At 38.4% G+C, this 19,466-nt stretch overlaps 1 protein-coding gene across 1 annotated transcript in view; it reads left to right on the plus strand.

Annotated features, from left to right (window-relative positions):
- The window catches only part of Gpc5 (glypican 5), a 1,404,282-nt gene that overhangs the window by 477,455 nt on the left and 907,361 nt on the right, over positions 1-19,466 (plus strand). Inside the window, 1 exon segment of the mRNA NM_001107285.2 lies at positions 5,533-5,653. Within this exon segment, the coding sequence (NP_001100755.2) occupies positions 5,533-5,653 (121 nt within the window).

Here is a 19,466-nt window from a genome sequence, read left to right on the forward strand (position 1 = left end):
TATGTAATGTTTTCTGAAGTGCGGCTTCCTTCTGGCTCCAGTCGTTCACGTGCTTCATGTGTTGACGTACCTTCTGTCTGGCTCGCACAGATGATTATTTTATAAACTGCTATAAAACTGCTTCCCCATGGCTCTCATGGCTAAACTGGTAAGCAGTGATTTGTACCTTGCCAAAGAAAGTGAGGCTGAAGACATAGTCATATCTAGTTTTTCATGTGTCCATGCTTTCTAGTCTTCCTAAATATACTTTTTCTTAATTGTTTAATTACAGTGGTGTGCTGAAAGTTCATTATTTGTAAAGCATAAAATGATTTTTAAAAATAATATTATCACCATCTAAAACAAATCACAAGCCATCGCATTCATGACAGAAATTAGTTATTTATAAATAATAACAATTCCAAAATATGATCTCACTTGATTAATTATATTTATTTTGATATCAGCAATCAGAAATAAAATATTGTATTGAGATATGACATATGTAATTACAAAGCTAAATAAATGGTAGCTCGTATTTTGAAAATTGTTATATGTCCTAACAATTGAAGTGAGATTGAAAAACCATAAAAAGTTTAATCATTGCAAATTGACTCTACGATTGTCTTTATTCTCTAAAGCTCCTGTGAGCATCAATCTACCATAAAAGGTTATTTCCATAAATCTGGATCATAAAGTCAGTCATGAGAATTCTTTCTAGTCTGAGGTTTCAAAATTAGACTTTGCATGTCGAGAAAAATGTTATACAGCTGGACCATTCACAGAACAGCACTCAGCAGTGATGTTCAGGCAAGATTTCTAAGAAGAAATCCTTAGGCAAAACTATCAGTATTTACATTGTATTTGCTACCAGAAAAGAGAAAGACAGGAAGGAGAGGGTTTAAAGGTAATTTATAGTGGAAACAACAAAAATAATAGCAGCAATTATATTTCCATTTATGATTTTTAACTGCTGATATATACTGCAGTTTGGGTAAGGAGAAACATCTGACCAAGTGCCTTGCTCATAGCTAACCGCCATCATGCTTTGCGTCCTGTAGCAGTTGACCTGGCGATAACATCCGTGATAGATCATTTGAAGTTGTTTATATCTCAGAGTCAGATTCTGGACTTCTCACCAGAAATTTTGTAACAATATATCAAAATACTATAATTCTGGAATGAATCCGCATCAAATTGTATTGCATTCTACAAAACTAGGATCTGCCAGTCAACAAGTTATGAGAGTGGTTTCAAGTAGGCATTGCCAGTCAAGTCAGGAATCACACTAATATTTCCTAGTAACACACTGTTCATAGACTTATTGGCACTTAATTTATGTCGTCAGTGTCCAGTATAGAGAGAACTGAACTCTTATTAATCAACATTTAGTCTTTTGTAATGCATGCACACTCAGGCATGTGTGCACACATGAGGGTATACAGGTGTGTTTGCCTTTGTCCCCGTTGATGGGGACAAGTCCTCCTTCTAGTGAGTACTCCAGTACATTGTTAGCATTCATTACCACTTCTGCTGAGAAAAAATTAGCACATCTGGTGGGGCTTTTACTTCCCTATTTAAAAAATATTCCCTCTGTTTCTTCTCAATGAAATGTTAACTTGTATTCAAATCTATTTAAATACTACCACGAGAATGCTTGAAATGTTTTCTCATTACTGTTACATTCAGAAAAAAAGAAATAATGATGTATAGAAATTTCATAATGAAATTAAACACATTTGTTAGAAAGTTTTATTTAATTTAAAAAACATATTTGTGCATCTAAATTTGTCAATGGGAGAAGGTTTTAAATTCAAACTGGACTCCTCAATCATTTGTTTAGTGATGATGGAAATATTTCTTTCTGTGTATGAATCTATGGCAAGACGTTAGACGTGAGACTGTCTGGGTAACAGAAGGGTCTGGCTGGAAGGGGAGGGCATAGATGAGGAGGGGCAACTGTGAGGTAGACATGCTTACTGTACAGTGCATAGTGCATGGAAATGTCCTGATGTAACACAGTATCAGGTACGATGAACATGCACCATTATGAATCATTGATATATTTGCCTATGTATTGTTTATCTAACAATTGCTTAATGAAAAAATATTTTTATGAATTCTATAAGAAATAACAGAATATTTAAGTATATTTTTTAAAAATATATACATATAACTTATAGTAGAGTGTCCAAATCTCACCTTTTAGCCCAGTCCTCTTTTATTTTAATAAGCATCTTGATTAATCAAGATCAAGTCAAAAAGGTGAATGCTGTTCCTCTCTACGGCCGTGGTTCTTAACCTTTCTTTTCTGTTGTTTTTCTGATTATTATTATTATTATTATTATTATTATTATTATTACATCTTTTATTTTACATTTTAATCTTTAACTCCCTGCAGATATGCCCTCTGACTGTTACACATTCCATACCTCCTCCCCCATCTCTAAGAGGATGCTCCCACTCCCCAACCTCTACCACACCATAACTCCCCACTCCTTGGGGCCCCAAGTCTCTTGAGGGTTAGGTGCATCTTCTCTCACTGAGTCAAGACCCTACAGTCCTCTGCTGTATACGTGTTGGGGGCCTCATATCAGCTGGTGTGTGCTGCCTGGTTGGTAGATCAGCATTTGAGCAATCTCAGGGGTACAGGTTAGTTGAGTCTGCTGGTCCTCCTACAGGATCACTCTCCTCCTCAGCTTCTTCCAGCTTTCCCCTAATTCTACCACAAGGGTCCTTGGCTTCTGTCCATTGGTTGTGTGTAAGTACCTGGATCTAACTATTTCAGCAGCTCATTCGTCCTTTCAGAGGGCAATCATGCTAGGCTCCTGTTTGTAAACACGCCATAGAATTAATGATAGTGTCAGGCCTTAGACGTCCTCTTGAGCTGGATCTCAATTTGCACTGGTCACTGGACCTCCTGTCCCTCAGTCTCTTCTCCATTTTTGTCACTGCAGTTCTTTCAGATGGGAACAATTCTGGGTCAGTTTTACTGTGGGACAGCAACCTCATCCCTACACTTAATGTCCTATTCTTGACCTTCTTAATGCTGTGATTTTTAATACAGTTCCTCATCTTTTGCTGATGTCCTAACCATGTAATTATGTTCATTGCTACTTCATCACTGTAATTTTGCCTCTATTATAAATTGTAATATAAATATTTGTTCTGATGGTCTTTGGGGGGCTCCAATGAAAAGGTTCTTTGATCCAAAATGGAGTCCCGACCCACAATTGAGAGCCACTGGTCGTGGATGTCTTTGAAAGTGACTCGGTCTTCAAAATATAATACATATTTTGAAGGTGGTTGCTTTTCAAAATATAATAAATCATAAAGTATATTTTTATCATCCTTTATTTTAGTCTGTGTAACTTGTCAGTCTTTTTTAATGTAATTGGGTTTTATTTAATTTTGTTATTTTACTGTTTCCTTTGTACCATTAATATTGTCACACACAAATAAATGGAAGTATATATGAAGGAAATACAGTACCACAATGAGCATGAATGAATCACAACTTCACTAGAACAGACTGACAGATGCTACAGTGGAAGAGAGTTCTAGTCACATTGTGTTCTTGCCAACACTTGATATCACCCATCTTTTTCACTTGAACTATTGTAGCATGAATATTAGACCATATGTCATACTGTTATTACTCTTACAAAACAAGGAAGAAATTGCTTTCAGTAAACCATATTTCACTGATTTTTATTATATTTTATAATGTTTTACTATACAAATAAGAGAATAATAATAAATAAAAAATATTTAATTATAAAGTAGCTGAATGTGATTCCTCATCAGTCATAATTCTGATAAATTTTACTTGGCCTTATTTAATTAATCAAGAGTAACATAAAACTGATAATGAAAACACTTAAAACAAGAAGTTCCTTAGATTAACACCAGCTACCCTCAGTACATGTTAAAATTCTTGCTGGTCTGTGAAGGGATAGGAATGTGAGCTAATTAATAGCTTCACTGAAGTTGAGAGTGAGCATTGCATTCTATTGCTGTAACTGTGGTTGTGTTCTTAGAATAAGTTGTATAAGTCATTTGGCAGCCTTCCAGTAATGGCTGCTATTTCTCTGACAAACCTGAATGTTTACTGAGATTTGTGAAGAAAATCATGCATCATTTTCTACTATAAAATGATAAGTATCATCTATCCTGTACTCCTGGGAGTTCCCAGAGACCAAGCCACCAACCAAAGAGTGTACATGGGCTGGCCCATAGCCCCTAGCACATATGTAGCAGAGGATTGCCTTGTCTGGCCTCAGTGGGAAAGGATGTGCCTAATCCTGTAGAGACTTGATGTCCCAGGCAAGGTGCGTGCAGATGGAGGTTGAGTAGAAGGTAGGGTGGGGGTGGGGTACATAGGAGCTCCCTCTCAGAAGAAAGGGAATGGGGAATGGGGTGAAGAACTCTTGAAGGGGTATCTGGGAAGGAGGTAACATTTGTAATATAAATAAGCAAAACAATTTTAAAAACTAAATAAAGGAAAATGTTCTAATTAGAACAAATGAACCATTTCCCAAAGTAAATGCATCCTTAATGATATTAGTTGATTTCATAAACTTTCATGCTGTTCACATCCCTTTTCCATTTTCCTTTCAGGGGTGTTATCCTTGTCATTAATACAAGAAAACTATCAGAGATTACTTATATTACTTATATAAATACAGTATACTGTCCAGAAAACAAGTGTAGTTATATGACTGGATTCTACTATGGAATTTGAAATCCGGTAAAATTAAATGAATGAATGTATCAGTGAATGATTTAATTAGTATTGACATTCTATATTCCTAGGTTGGTAAGGAACATTTTGAGAACAACTATTTCACCTCCTTTTTCACCAAGTTTATTGGTACAGAATGTTGAATAGAGTCGGAATTGATACATTTTAGGGACTGATTAATTTATATATTTTCTACTGCCTGTGAAATAATCCCATTACTAATTTTTCTATATTACTTGAGGTAGATTATTTCATATATTCCTATATCTACAAAAGATTTTGTGGATTTTATTTCATTGTAAACTCAGTAATTTTGGCTTGCGTGTCTAAATGCATGTTTATATATGTGTGAATATGTGCATGTTTGTGTGTGTTTGTGTGTGTTTGTGTGTATTTGTGTGTGTATTATACTGGGGATTATCTAAGTACTACATAAAATAAATTGACATGGATATTGTTGGTATAAACACATGTTATTCAGCCAGAATTGTCAGAGTTATTAACATCACACACACATGCATGCACACACACACACACACACACACACATGCCCATGCACCCACATTCACTCACACACTATATATCATGTTGTTAAACACAGTTACAAGCTGAATCCATCTTTTGTTATTTTCCCTATAGTCATGTCCCCTCAGTAGAATGGCACAATGGCTCATCCATCTACGTTCTGGGAAGCACAGCCCTCATGTCTGTTCCCAGAGAATGAAATTCCAAACCAGGTGTTTCAAGGTGCTCTGAAGATGCTCCTGGCCAGTCTGCAAATCATGACTCTTCTCTTTTCCCTCCATTAGCTATGCTCAGCGTGTGGTTGGAAATGGCGTCAAAGCCCAGTCTGCAAATCCTGAAGTCAGAGTCAGAGGAACTGATCCTGTGGTAAATCAGATAATTGACAAACTGAAGCATGTGATCCAGGTAAGTACAGGTTTTTAAATTTTTATTATATTAATTTTATTATATTTTATATTGATCTCTATTTTATTATCAGCTTTAAATGGTATGTGAATGCTTTTTAACATATTTGATTACTAAGTGTGTCCTATATCCACCTATGTTGATCTTCAGAATGATTTACTTATATTTCTTGTTCCAGAAATACTTTGTAAAGTCATCATCATTTAAACTCAGTTCCAATGGTATGTGTGAACAGTGTGCATCTGTGACAAGCAGGTCTTTACCCCTTCCACTTCAGTAGTGAATTTTTCAGGGTACATTCATTTTCAGTCATGAAGCTGTAAGTCTAGGGACAACTACGATCACTAAAGAAAACATCTATCAGACCACAAAAGCCAGAAAATCCTTTCATATAACTATATGAACATTGTCATAAACATTGCAGCATCCTTAACAAAACTTAGCTTATAAATAAATGGCCTTCATTTCTGCTATTTATATTTTTCACATTATACATATTAGGTATATAGTCTCACTGGTGTGTGCTCATTAAATATTTCCATTTGATCTTTTATGTCATATACATTGCTGGGTTTAACATATAATATATAAGCCATATTATGATAATTACACAAAAGAATATTGCATTAAAGCTATTTATTAATTAGAACAATGTGTTACATATTATAAATAACATTCACACTGCATATTTTGCATTACTTTTTTATAAGAAGGATTATTCCTTAAGTTGTAATCGTTCTGTAGTCATTTATGAACGAATACATCTTCATTTTAATCAGAGGTTGGTGTAGATAATTGATCATTTTCCGTATGATACTAAAGAAAATCCAAATAGTTCTGAGTTTTATTTGCATGTGGGGTCTATTTGACTGACGTGTATGACTGTCGTCATTTAGGTTCCCCAGAGACAGTTATTTGAACTCAGTTCATGAGCCTCTAAATCCAGTGACAGTCTATGTGAAGGGAACACAGAGGCTAGTGTTTAAAGGACTGGCTTTCTCCTAGGAGGCACTGAGCCCTGCATTGCTCATCCATTTGCACGTGCCGTGATACCTCCACAACTCCTTTGTTTGTCAGCACCAGGGGCAAGTTCTTTTCAGAAAAAAAAATAAGCATCAGAGTAAAGCATATGAGGAATATCTGAGAGCAAACCTAAGTCCTTCACGTAGGTAAAGCTAAAAACATTTCCTTCAAAGACTAGGCTCCAAGGTGAAGCAGTTACATTATGCTGCCAGTGACCCACATGCTGAGGTATGTCTGGAGACAGAAAGCTTTGCAGTTCCAGCAGGAGCTGAAGCAACCGTGAGGAGGGGCAAATTGTGGGCAGAGGTCACCTGGAGATCTGCTGTCCAGAAGCAGTAGTTTGCAGACCATCTGTGACTACACCTCCCGAATTTACCAGGAACTCATCCTGACAAGTTTCCTCCTGCTTGGAAATTTTGTTCTCCACAGAAACAAGAACACTTGCAGCTGAAATTCATCTCGGCCCAAAGGGAAACTACTGAGACCTCAAGAAAACTTAGGGTATTATTTTACTTCCTGAGTTTCTGGTGGCTCAAAATCAATATATTAGCGACTGAATGCCCAGGCTGATTGCACTTTTATTACATATTTCTGTACATTTTTCCTTAGGAAAAGACCTTAGTGTGAAGATTTGTGGTCAAGTGTCCTGGCAATCAGTCAGGGTATAGGAAATTAAAACTTTGTAGAGGACCAAACACACATATACTGTAGTTGTCCTGGTACAAAACGGAAATCTCATTTTGACTCAACAACAACTTGGGTTGAAAGACTCCATCAGGCATGCTGTCCATGTGGAGTCTAATTGGCATGTCTTAAGTCCCCTGTATGCACAAGATATTGCTTGGTGATATTGGGATGTGGGTTAGCTCTGCAAAACCAGTTCCAAGTCAACAGCAACCAACACAGATGAAGACCTGCAGCTGCCAGAGTGATTGCCTTTGTTTGTCAAAGTGTGTTTGACAAGTGGCACTGAGTGGTTTGTAAGTGTGTGTTGTTTGGAACTATAGCACACAGTTGACAATGTAGCAGAATGGTAATAATCAGCTCATTGTACTGCAAGACAAAAAACATCTGACTTCTATAATGCCTGACAAATGACCCAGTGTGTGGACAAGGTTTTCTTTGAGTGCAAAAGTAGAGATGCAATGATCTTTGCTGAGGGCCACACAGGAGGAACAACAAATGGCTTTAGAACTCTTGGAATGCAAGCCCCTGGTTACCTCAGAAACATGGGTGGGCCTGGGTATGTCTCGGCCCTGAGGACTATGTTTCCTGAGGGCTTTATGCTGCTATGGTGTTCTGCCCTGCTTGCTGCCCTCACATCTCTCTTAATCTAAGAATTATATGGACATTTTAAAGGGGCTTCCAGTCGCTCCCTGGGCAGTATCTCTGGTGTTCACAAGACTAATGCTTGCTTTCTTAGAGGCATCGCTCCTGGAGTAGATTATGATTCTCTTATCACCCTAAAGAAGAAATTAAGAGACGTAGATTTTCAAAAATAACTACCACCCTTAGAAAATATTTGGAAAAAAATAGTTGTTAGTGAAGCTAATTTGAGATGTGTCTCTGATGTAAAAATTCTGAATCTGAAGTTCAGAAAGGCTACTCTTATTAGTTAAGCTAGGGACCCTTTATGGTCAGGGAACAAGAACAATGACAGCACTGGGTGGCGTGACCCTCACTGAAGCTGAACTGGTGATGATTTATTTCTTATTCCCATTTTTGCCCTCAGCATCCTGATGTGATTTATTAAGAATTGCTGATGAGTAGATATGCATTTTGTGGATTTAAGATTGATATGACTGATTTTATATAAAAGTTTAGATTTATGATTCTTTTAAGATTCTTACAAGATTACTTTCAAAGATAAATAATGACATAATTACTTCTTTCTTTGTAACTGCAAATTGCTGCCTGCCAGTGAGAGAAACTGGCTGAAAAAAACTATCTTGTTTGCTTACATTTTGTTAATCTATAACAAGTTTCTTTGTTATGAATATACGTGGGTTTTTTTTAAGAATAATTTGTTTTCTTTACCTGTATTACATAATGTAATTTCTTGCAAAGTTATTGGAAAACAAACTATTGTTTCATAATCATTCACTAAAAGAAAACTAAAATGTAATCACATTGTAATTGTAGATTGTTTGAAAGATTTTGCTGGGTTATGTAAGCTGTGGAAAAAGAATAATGTATTGTATGGTGTGGTTGGGGCATAGTTTCTCCCATCTATCAATTACATGTGTATGTGTAAAGTTTGTGCGATTGCAGATTGGAACATTGTTCTTCCCATCCACTAATTGTGTGTCTTTATGTATATTATTGTGGAATACTTGCAGCCTGCTTGCTAGAGCTTTCCTCTAGCCATTCTATGTGTGACTATGTCTGTCTGTCTGTAGGTCTGGATGCATGTGTGGATGTACATGTGTGAATATTTGTAAAAATTATTGGACTCTGCCTTTTGGCTTGTCCATTCAGTGTGTGTATGTGTGCGTCTGTGTATGTGTGTGTCTGTTTGTGTGTCTGTGTATGTGTGTGTCTGTTTGTGTGTCTGTGTATGTGTGTGTTTGTCCGTGTGTGGCTGTGTGTGTGAGTGTGGGACTTTTCTCTTTCCTTCTCTTTCTCACAAGCCCAAAAGAGTTAAAAGAGTTTGTAATGTTTTTGCTGCCCACAGAGAGTGCCAGCCTCAGTAAGTTAAGCTTTGTTACCTCAGAAGAATGTCTGCTGAATAATTTCTCTAATCACTGGCTGCCTTTGACAGCAGACCCTGTAATTCTGGATCTACTGTGGTCAGTGTCTCTAAGCACTGACCTCCTACAGTTGCCTATCTCGGTTTGCCCACCACATGGATGCCAAAGCCAGTCATCGGCACATCTTATCTCATTATTCCTTTGATTATTATAGACAGTTAAATAAGTCATCTAGAGATGCAGTGATAATTGTGTGTAGTAGGATAAACATAAATATAGGTATAAAGTAGACATGCAATCAAGCCGTTCTCTATTATCCATTATTTATCTATCAACCTATGCCTATCATCTTTCTATCTCCTATTCATCTATAATATATGACATGTATGTATATATGAAAAACTTTGTGGTTCCTAATATGTTTATAGCTGTTCTTTAATTAGGCAAGTGTTTAAATCTATACACACACACACACGCACACACGTATACACACACACATACACACACACACGCACATACCACACCCCACACACACACACACACACACATACACACACAGGAATGAGTAAGTCTCCCGTCTTCCTGGGTTCATAAAAGCACTGTGGAAAATGCATCACTGATTTGTTGCTCTGCATCATAACATGGCTAAATCCTTGTTACAAAGATATCAAAAACCATACCCTTTTCAGTGTTTTGCAGGGAAACCTTGTTTCTAAGACGCTGTTTAGATTGCACTCCATGCCTTCAATATTATGGGCATGCAGCTGTCAAATTGTCCAACCTTCACTTTCGTTATAGAATTATGAGAAAGTGTCAAATGTATACTGCCTTTGAGGTCTGAATGTCAAGTCTGTTGGGAAGATATGGCTGAATGTTAGATTTTTATAAAAGATCCCAGAAATTCATACCCTCAGTAGGTATCAGTGAAACATTAACCTATTGTGTCTTAGAAAATACTGCTTCCTACGCTGACTTTCCTGCAGAGGAAGAAAAGGTTTCATTTTGCCTGACTGATTCCTAATCATCTGTATGCCCCGCATGGGGACTGGTGTCTTATGCAATGGCAAAGGACGGTTACCAAGATCGCTGATGTCATCTGTGGAGAAGGTTCAGAAAGGCTATCTTCTGGTGTGAGAAGTCATTACTTTGGGAGTAGTGTAGGTTAAGTGAGGGCACAGACATTGGGACATATTTCACACCCTAATCCATAGATATAGATGATCAAGTAAGTATTCCCATAAAAGTTGTTTGTGTTAGAATTGATGTTAGCCACATTTGTAACTGTGCTATGGCAAATTGCTACATTTTTATAAGTGAGATTAATGTTCCCGTTGCCTTTTGTCTTTATACGATTATACAATAATAGTCTATCCATATTCTTGGCCAGCAAAAATATTAGTAATAATTATATCCATATGTCATTTCTGAAACACCTGTGTTTTGGCCTGCTTGAGCTGTGACCTCTTTTTCTCTGACATCTGCAATTAATCACTAAGCAGGTGGGTCTAAGAGATTTTTATATTGAAATGCCCAACTTTTTGATGTTTCTACAGTTGTTTTATTAAATGTACTTGACTTGAGTATACCTTTTAAGTTCATAATTTTGTAGTAGATTTACACAACAGTGAGCCCAAGTAGACTCCTAGTCTCAGTGGGTTTGCATTCTGAGAATAATGAAAGTTCAGAACAAGCATAACAATCACTGGCAAGAATTACAAAGAAACCCAGCCGACTGAGAAGAGAGCTTAGGTAGAGTGTGCTGCTGGGCTGAAGTGAAGCAATCAGGAGAATTGGTGAGAACTCAGGGTGAAAGGACTGAGAGAAAGTTTATCCTCTTCAAGGAGCAGAGATCCACAAGGCTGCAGCGGGGAGAATGGACAGTGGAGGCAGGCATGAGCGTGCTTGGGAGAATGTCGTACATTCTAGGAACTTTTATTCTAAATGGAGGAAGAAGATGTTGAACTTGATTTATGGTTTTTAAATTATTTTATTTACATTCTAGCAGTTGCCCCCACTTCTTGGTTTCTCCCCCCTCAGTTTGTCATCCCCTTCCTCCTCATTCTTGCCTCCAAGAGGGTGCTCCCTCTCTTCCCCCTCACCAGGTATCTTCCATGGGGCCTCAAGTCTCTTGAGGATTCGGCACATCTTCTCCCACTGAGGTCAGACCAGGAGGTCCTCTGTTATGTATGTGCCAAAGGCCTTGAACCAGCCTAGTATGCTGCTCAGTTTCTAGGAGCTCTTAGGAGTCCACATCACTTGAGACTGCTGGTCTTCCTATGAGGTTGCCCTCCCTTGAGCTTCTTCTATCTTTCCCTAATTCAACCACAGGGGCCCCCAACTTCAGTTCAATGATTAGGTGTAAGTATCTGAGTCTCAGTCAGTTGCTGGTAGGGCCTCTCAGAGGTCAGCCATACTAGCCCCCAGTTTGCAAGTATAACATAGCATCAGTAAATAGTGTCAGACCTGTGTGCCTTCTCAGGAGGTGGGCCAGTCACTTCATCCTCTTCTCCATTTTTTTTTGTCCCTGTAGTTCTTTTAGACAGAAACAGTTCTGGATCAGAAATTTTGACTGTGGATTGGTAACCCTGTATGTCCACTTGAGACCCTGTGTTTCTACTGGAGATAGACTCTTTGAGTTCTTTCTCCCACTAAGGTTACACCAGGAGGCATTTTGTCTAAGGTCACCCCATGGAGTCCTGAGAGTCTCTTACACCCCAGGTATCTGGAACTTTCTAGAGCCCACCCCCAACTTCGCATGCCGGAGGCTGCATATTTCCATTCCTTTTTCTGCCCCTCTGGGCTTCACTCCTCATCCTCTCCCCCTGTACCTGATCCTAATCCCCCTTTTCTCTCCATCTCAAACATTCTACCAAGGTCCTTCATTCCTTCTGTCTTCCATGATTATTTTGTTCTCTCTTCTAAGTGGGATTGAAGCATCCTCATCTGTGACTTCCTTCTTGTTAAACTCCTTAAGATCTGACAGGTTGTATCCTAGGTATTCGGTATATTTTATCTAATAACCACTTATCAGTGAGTACATACCATCCATATCATTTTTGGTCTGGATTACCTCACTCAGGATGATATTTTCTCATTCTATCAATTTCCCGTAAAATTCATGATGTCCTCGTTTTTAATAGCTGAGTAGTATTCCATTGTGTAAATGAACTACATTTTCTGTATCCATTCTTCAGTTAAGGGACATCTGGGTTGTTTTCAGCTTCTGGCTATTATGCATAAGACTGCTTACAAAGAGGATGGATCATATGTCCTTGTGATATGGTGGGGCATGTTTTGGGCATATGCCCAGGAGTAGTATTGGTGGGTCTTCAGGTGGAATTATTTCCAATTTTCTGAGGAAACACCAGATTGACTTTTAGAATGGTTGTACCAGTTTACAATCTCTTCAGCAATGGAGGAGTGTTTTTCTTTTTTCACATCCTATCTATGTGCTGTCACTTGAGTTTTTGATCTTAGCCATTTTGAATGATATGAGGTGGAACTTCAGGGTCATTTTAATTTGCATTTCTCTGATGACTAAGGACTTTGAACGTTTCTTTAAGTGCTTCTCTGCCATTTAAAAATTATCTGTTGTGAATACTTTGTTCAGCTCTCTACCCCATTTTTAAAATTGTGTTATTTGGTTTTTTGGAAGTTAACTTCTTGAGTTCTTTATATATTTTGGATATTAGCCCTCTATTAGATATAGGGTTAGGGAAGATATCCCCCCAATTTCTAGGCTGCCAATTTGTCCTATTGACAGTATTCTTTGCCTTACAGAAGCGTTTCATTTTCATGAGGTCCCATTTATCAATTATTGATCTTAGAGTTTGAACCATTGATGTTCTATTCAGAAAAATTTCCCCTGTGCCAATGGATTCAAGGTGATTTCCCACTTTCTCTTCTATTATACTTATACTTATACTCTCTATATTATTCTAGTATATCTGGTTTTATGTAGAGGTACTTGATGTATAAGATAATAAATATGGGTCTATTTTTATTCTTCTACATACAGACCACCAGTTAGACAAACACCATTTATTGAAGATGCTTTCTTTTTTCCACCAAATGTTTTTGTCTTCCTTTTCAAAGATCAAGTACCCATAGGTGTTTGGGTTTATTTCTGGTTTTTTGATTCTATTCCATTGGTTTACCTGCCTGCCTTTGTACTAATACCGTATACAGAGACACAATTATCACTATTTCAAAGTAATAGAGCTTGAAGTTAGGGAACAGGCATGATTCTCCCAAGAGATCGTTTATTGTTGAGAGTTGTTTTGGCTATCCTTGGTTTGTTTGCTTGTTTGTTTGTTTTGTTTTCCACATGAATTTGAGAATTTCTCTTTCAATATATGTGAAGAGTTGTGTTGGAATTTCGATGCATTGAATCTATATACTGCTCTTTGTAAGATGACCATTTTTACTATGTTAATCTTACCAATCCATGAGCATGGGAGATTTTGTGTCTCCTGAGGGCTACTTTAATTTCTTTCTTCAGGAATTTGAAGTACTTGTCATACAGATCTTTTATTTGCTTAATAAGTGTTACACCAAGATGTATGCTATTTGTGGCTATTGTAAAGGGTGTTGTTTCCCTAATTTCGTTTTTATCCCATTTATCATTAGTATAAAGGAGGACTACTTAATTGAGTTAATTTTATACTCTGCCACTTAGCTGAGATTGTTTATCAGCTGTAGGACTTCTCTGGTGGAATTTAGGGGGTTGCTCATATATACTATCATATCATCTGCAAATACTGATACTTTGACTTCTTCTTTAATTTGCACCCACTTAATTTCCTTTTGTTGTCTTATAGCCCTGGTTAGAACTTCAAGTAGTATATTGAGTAGATAGGGAGAGAGTGGGCAGCCTTGTCTTGTCACCGATTAATATTTTATAAAGATATTTGGCTATATTATGGAACATGGACTTTGTGGAGAAAGAGTAAAAGTTGCACATGGATTATGACAGTGATTATGAAATGAATGATTCATGTAGATAATTATGAGAAATAGAGCCTTATAGGTATTATAACTGAAATTGGTTTCTGTGCAGATTGGAAGTATTGGCAGGTAAAAGACTGAGTAAGGACATTTGCTACCAATACTGAAACCTGCATTCACAGAAAAAAAGCTGAGTTACATTGGAAAGGAATGAGCAACAACTTTGCCCATATCCTGAAGAGTCAGGAAGAAGCCTAGCAGTGACCAGAAAACGCCAACAGAATGGACCATTTAGGGGACAGATTACAGATTAGAAGTTTCTTAGGAAAGTTAACCTGAGGAGGACTGCCCAGAGATAGCCTTTATCTGCCTCACACCCTTCCTTTTCAGCCATGATTAATTCTCTCTCGTGCTTTGTGTGTGTTATATTGTACCCGGATGTACATTCGCTTAACACTGCATATACATTTAGGATAAGATCTGCAGATAAGGTTAAAGTCTATGTGAATTATGAAAGAAGATATAAAGCTTTGTTTTTTAATCTTTAAATCTATCATAAATTTTGTTTCTTTTTGTGACAGAAAATACATAAAATTATAATTACTACTGAATTTTTGAAATCCACCTTGAAGCTCTAAAGTTTCTGAATGGCTGTCCTAACTGTACCAAAGTTCATTGAGATGAATAAACTTTGGTTTGGCTAATCTTGCTACATGGGATATTTAAAAATTGGTTTGCAAATTCCTTACAATAACGACATTTTTAAATTAAAAATATTGTGGTTAAAATATAATTTACAATGAGATTAAAAACCTCCTAGAAAGAGGTTTTAGTATAAATAATCTTAATATGTTTAATAAGTACAGTCCCTATCTTTACGCTCTGTTCTTCAATGGATAGTGATAAGGCTTAATACATAGAGTAGTCAGGCTATAGTGAGATAGTCAGTTCCTCAGAGACCATCTCAGAACCTCAATGCTTTCTCACTACCTAAAAACTCTTCTGCAATGCGAACAGGAACCGAGGACGAAAGAGAGTTACCTGTTACCTGTCCGTCTTCCACCTGGATCCAGCTTTGCTCAGATTACAGGACTGCTCTTCAGTTTGCATTCCCAGCCTCTTCCTGAGGAGAGCACAGCGCTGCATCTGTAACAAAGTGTGTTTAAACATTACACATCTATCATTTTTAAATGAAAATGCTGGCAGAAGCTCAAATACCAACCTCTGAGTACTATTTAGAACAGTTGATGGTTTGCTACTTAGAAATTGATTTGCATGTTTTCTTTCTTTTTTTCTTTTTTTTTGCAGAGCTGGGGACCGAACCTAGGGCCTTGCGCTTGCTAGGCAAGCGCTCTACCATTGAGCTAAATCCCCAACCCGATTTGCATGTTTTCATTTTGGAATGCAAGATGCATTCCATTAATTAGTATTTTGTTTCCTCAAACCTAACCACTCTAATTTAAGAGCACCAAGTTTCTATTAAATATTGCTTAATATGGATTAAAACTTCTTCATGAAAATATCTTTATGTATTAAGTAAATTTTACTTTCTTATTGAAAGAGAAGAAATCAGAGCCATACTTAAAGTATGAAATAACCATTCATATGATAGCATTTTCTAGTGATCATAGTGTACTATATTCGGGCAGAGATGATATTCTTATTTTATGTAGGGAACCCTGTATACTAAATCCTTCACATGATTCTGTTACACATAGTAGTCGTGGCCCCAGGCCTGTGGTACTAATATTTCATAATCAACAGCTTCTCTATTTGGTATAGCAATGTAGCAGCCATCAAAACACAATACAGTTAACTCATGTTTTATCCCCTATGGAGGAGCTAGAGAAAGGACTGAAGCAGCTGGAGTTTGCAACCCATAGGAAGAACAACAATATCAACCAACCAGACTCTTCCACCCCCACCCCGAGCTCCCAGGGACTAAACCACCAACCAAAAACTATACTTGAAGGGACCCTTGGCTCCAGCAGCATATGTAGCAGAGGTTAGCCTTGTCAGACATTGATGAGAGGAGAGGCCCATGGTCCTGGGAAGGCTCAATACCCTAATATAGGGAAAAGCCAAGGCAGGGAGGTGGGAGTGGGTGGGTGGGGAGGGGAGCACCCTCATAGAAGCAGGAGGAGGGAGTATGGGATAGGGCTTTTCCAGAGGGGAAACTGAGAAAGGGAATGACATTTGAAATATAAATAAATAAATAAATAAATAAATAAATAAATAAATAAATAAATATCCAATTAAAAAATGCTGAAGAGAAGAAAGCACTTGAAATGCGCGCACTAACTTTGAATCACCATCGAATTCTACAATTAGTTTGTTTGAGATAATTCAATTGAAGGCTGCTTTCTGGAGTGGGTGGTAGAAGGACTCTGACTCTACTATTGGCTAGGTCACTTAAAAAAATCAATTGCTAGTATAAAAGAACCATTTCAATTAGTGTACAATCAACTGGAAACAAAGTCCTGAGAATTCTCTTTGAAAGTAATGAGATTAGCATTGGTCACTGTTGATTTATTTCTGATTATTTAAGAGTATGTAATTGTCGTATGCTGACTGAGGGCTAAGCTTTGTATTCACTTCAGTAAGACTGTTGATCTTACATGATAAGATGAGCAATTTCCCAGATAGATTTTTCTTTTTATACATATTTGAAAGAGCATTGATCATTAGAACTTTAATTTTAATTATTTATTCTTATATGATTTCCCACACATATAAAATGTTCTGTAATCAGTGTCCCTGTTATCCTCTCTGTTATCCTTCTTTCCCCCACCAAATCTCTTAAGTCCTCATCTCCCTCTTTGTCCATTATTTTGTGACCAACCATACTGAATTAGAGTAGGCTACATGAGCATTGGTAGAGTGTTATTTGATTCAGTGGGCATAATGACTCTGTGGCATACTTCTGAGGAATATGGCTCCTTCTCCCCTGTCACTCTTTAACTCGCGGCAGTCCATTGGGAAGACATGAGACTTTATGAGCACCTTCTCCACCTGCAGTGGAATGCATGTGGGACCAGTCTAGGATAGGTTTTCTGTAGTTACCATTACACAGTGAGTTCCTGAGTGCAGCAGCTATGACGAGAAGATAGTATTTTGTAGCATTCCATCTGTAATGGTTTCAATGAGAATGGCCTCGATAGGTTCTTCTGTGTGAATACTTGGTCTCCAGTTGGTCCAGTGTTTGGGGAGGATTGAGAAGTATGTCCTTGTTGGAGGAGATGTGTTACTGGGAGTTGGTTTGAGATTGCAAAAGCTCCTGCCATTCCTAGTTAGCTCTCTCTGTGCCTCCCAGTTAGTATCTTGACATTAGGCTTTTAGTTTGTGCTCCAGCTTGCCTTCTGTCATATACCCAAACATGATGGTCATGGACTCACCCGCTGAAATTGAAAACATGCCCCCAAATTAAATGCTTGCTTTTATAAATTTCTCTTGCTGGGGAGAGGTCCTTGGTCCTGTCAAGGCTAGATGTCACAGTGTAGGGGAATGCTAGGGTGGGGAGGAGGAAGGGAGTTGGTGGGTGGATGAGGGAGCACCCTCATAGAAGCAAGGGGAGAGGGGATGGGATAGGAGGTTGCCAGAGGGGATACCAAGAAAGGGGATATAACATTTGAAATATAAATAAAGAAAATATCTAATCAAAGGGGGGAAAATGTCCCAGGTTATTGTGCTTTGTCACAGCAGTAGAAAAGTAAGATGCTCTGCTCCCAGACCCCGTGAGAGAGAGACCAAACCGCCTGGACAGGTGGGCACTCCTGAGGCTGCAGAGCGGAAGAGACCACCAACACTGCTCACCCCTGCCCACATCCCTGGCCCAAGAGGAAACTGTATAAGGCCTCTGGACTCCCGTGGGGGAGGGCCCAGGAGTGGCAGGACCCCTGCCTGAGACACCGCCGGAACCTGAAGGAAACAGACTGGATAAACAGTTCTCTGCACCCAAATCCCGTGGGAGGGAGAGCTAAACCTTCAGAGAGGCAGACAAGCCTGGGAAACTAGAAGAGACTGCTCTCTGCACACACATCTCAGACGCCAGAGGAAAAAGCCAAAGACCATCTGGAACCCTGGTGCACTGAAGCTCCCGGAAACGGCGGCACAGGTCTTCCTGGTTGCTGCCGCTGCAGAGAGCTCGTGGGCAGCACCCCACGAGCGAACGTGAGCCTCGGGACCACAGGTAAGACCAAATTTTCTGCTGCAAGAAAGCTGCCTGGTGAACTCAAGACACAGGCCCACAGGAACAGCTGAAGACCTGTAGAGAGGAAAAACTACACGCCCGAAAGCAGAACACTCTGTCCCCATAACTGACTGAAAGAGAGGAAAACGGGTCTACAGCACTCCTGACACACAGGCTTATAGGACAGTCTAGTCATTGTCAGAAATAGCAGAACAAAGTAACACTAGAGATAATCTGATGGCGAGAGGCAAGCGCAGGAACCCAAGCAACAGAAACCAAGACTACATGGCACCATCGGAGCACAATTCTCCCATCAAAACAAACATGGAATATCCAAACACACCAGAAAAGCAAGATCTAGTTTCAAAATCATTTTTGATCATGATGCTGGAGGACTTCAAGAAAGATGTGAAGAACTCCCTTAGAGAACAAGTAGAAGCCTACAGAGAGGAATCACAAAAATGCCTGAAAGAATTCCAGGAAAACATAAATAAACAAGTAGAAGCCCATAGAGAGGAGACACAAAAATCCCTGAAAGAATTCCAGGAAAACATAAATAAACAAGTAGAAGCCCATAGAGAGGAGACACAAAAATCCCTGAAAGAATTCCAGGAAAACACAATCAAACAGTTGAAGGAATTAAAAATGGAAATAGAAGCAATCAAGAAAGAACACATGGAAACAACCCTGGATATAGAAAACCAAAAGAAGAGACAAGGAGCTGTAGATACAAGCTTTACCAACAGAATACAAGAGATGGAAGAGAGAATCTCAGGAGCAGAAGATTCCATAGAAATCATTGACTCAACTGTCAAAGATAATGTAAAGCGGAAAAAACTACTGGTCCAAAACATAGAGGAAATCCAGGACTCAATGAGAAGATCAAACCTAAGGATAATAGGTATAGAAGAGAGTGAAGACTCCCAGCTCAAAGGACCAGTAAATATCTTCAACAAAATCATAG

Source organism: Rattus norvegicus, chromosome 15, assembly GCF_021556685.1.
Source record: "Rattus norvegicus strain SHRSP/BbbUtx chromosome 15, alternate assembly SHRSP_T2T, whole genome shotgun sequence".
Lineage (NCBI taxonomy): Eukaryota > Metazoa > Chordata > Mammalia > Rodentia > Muridae > Rattus > Rattus norvegicus.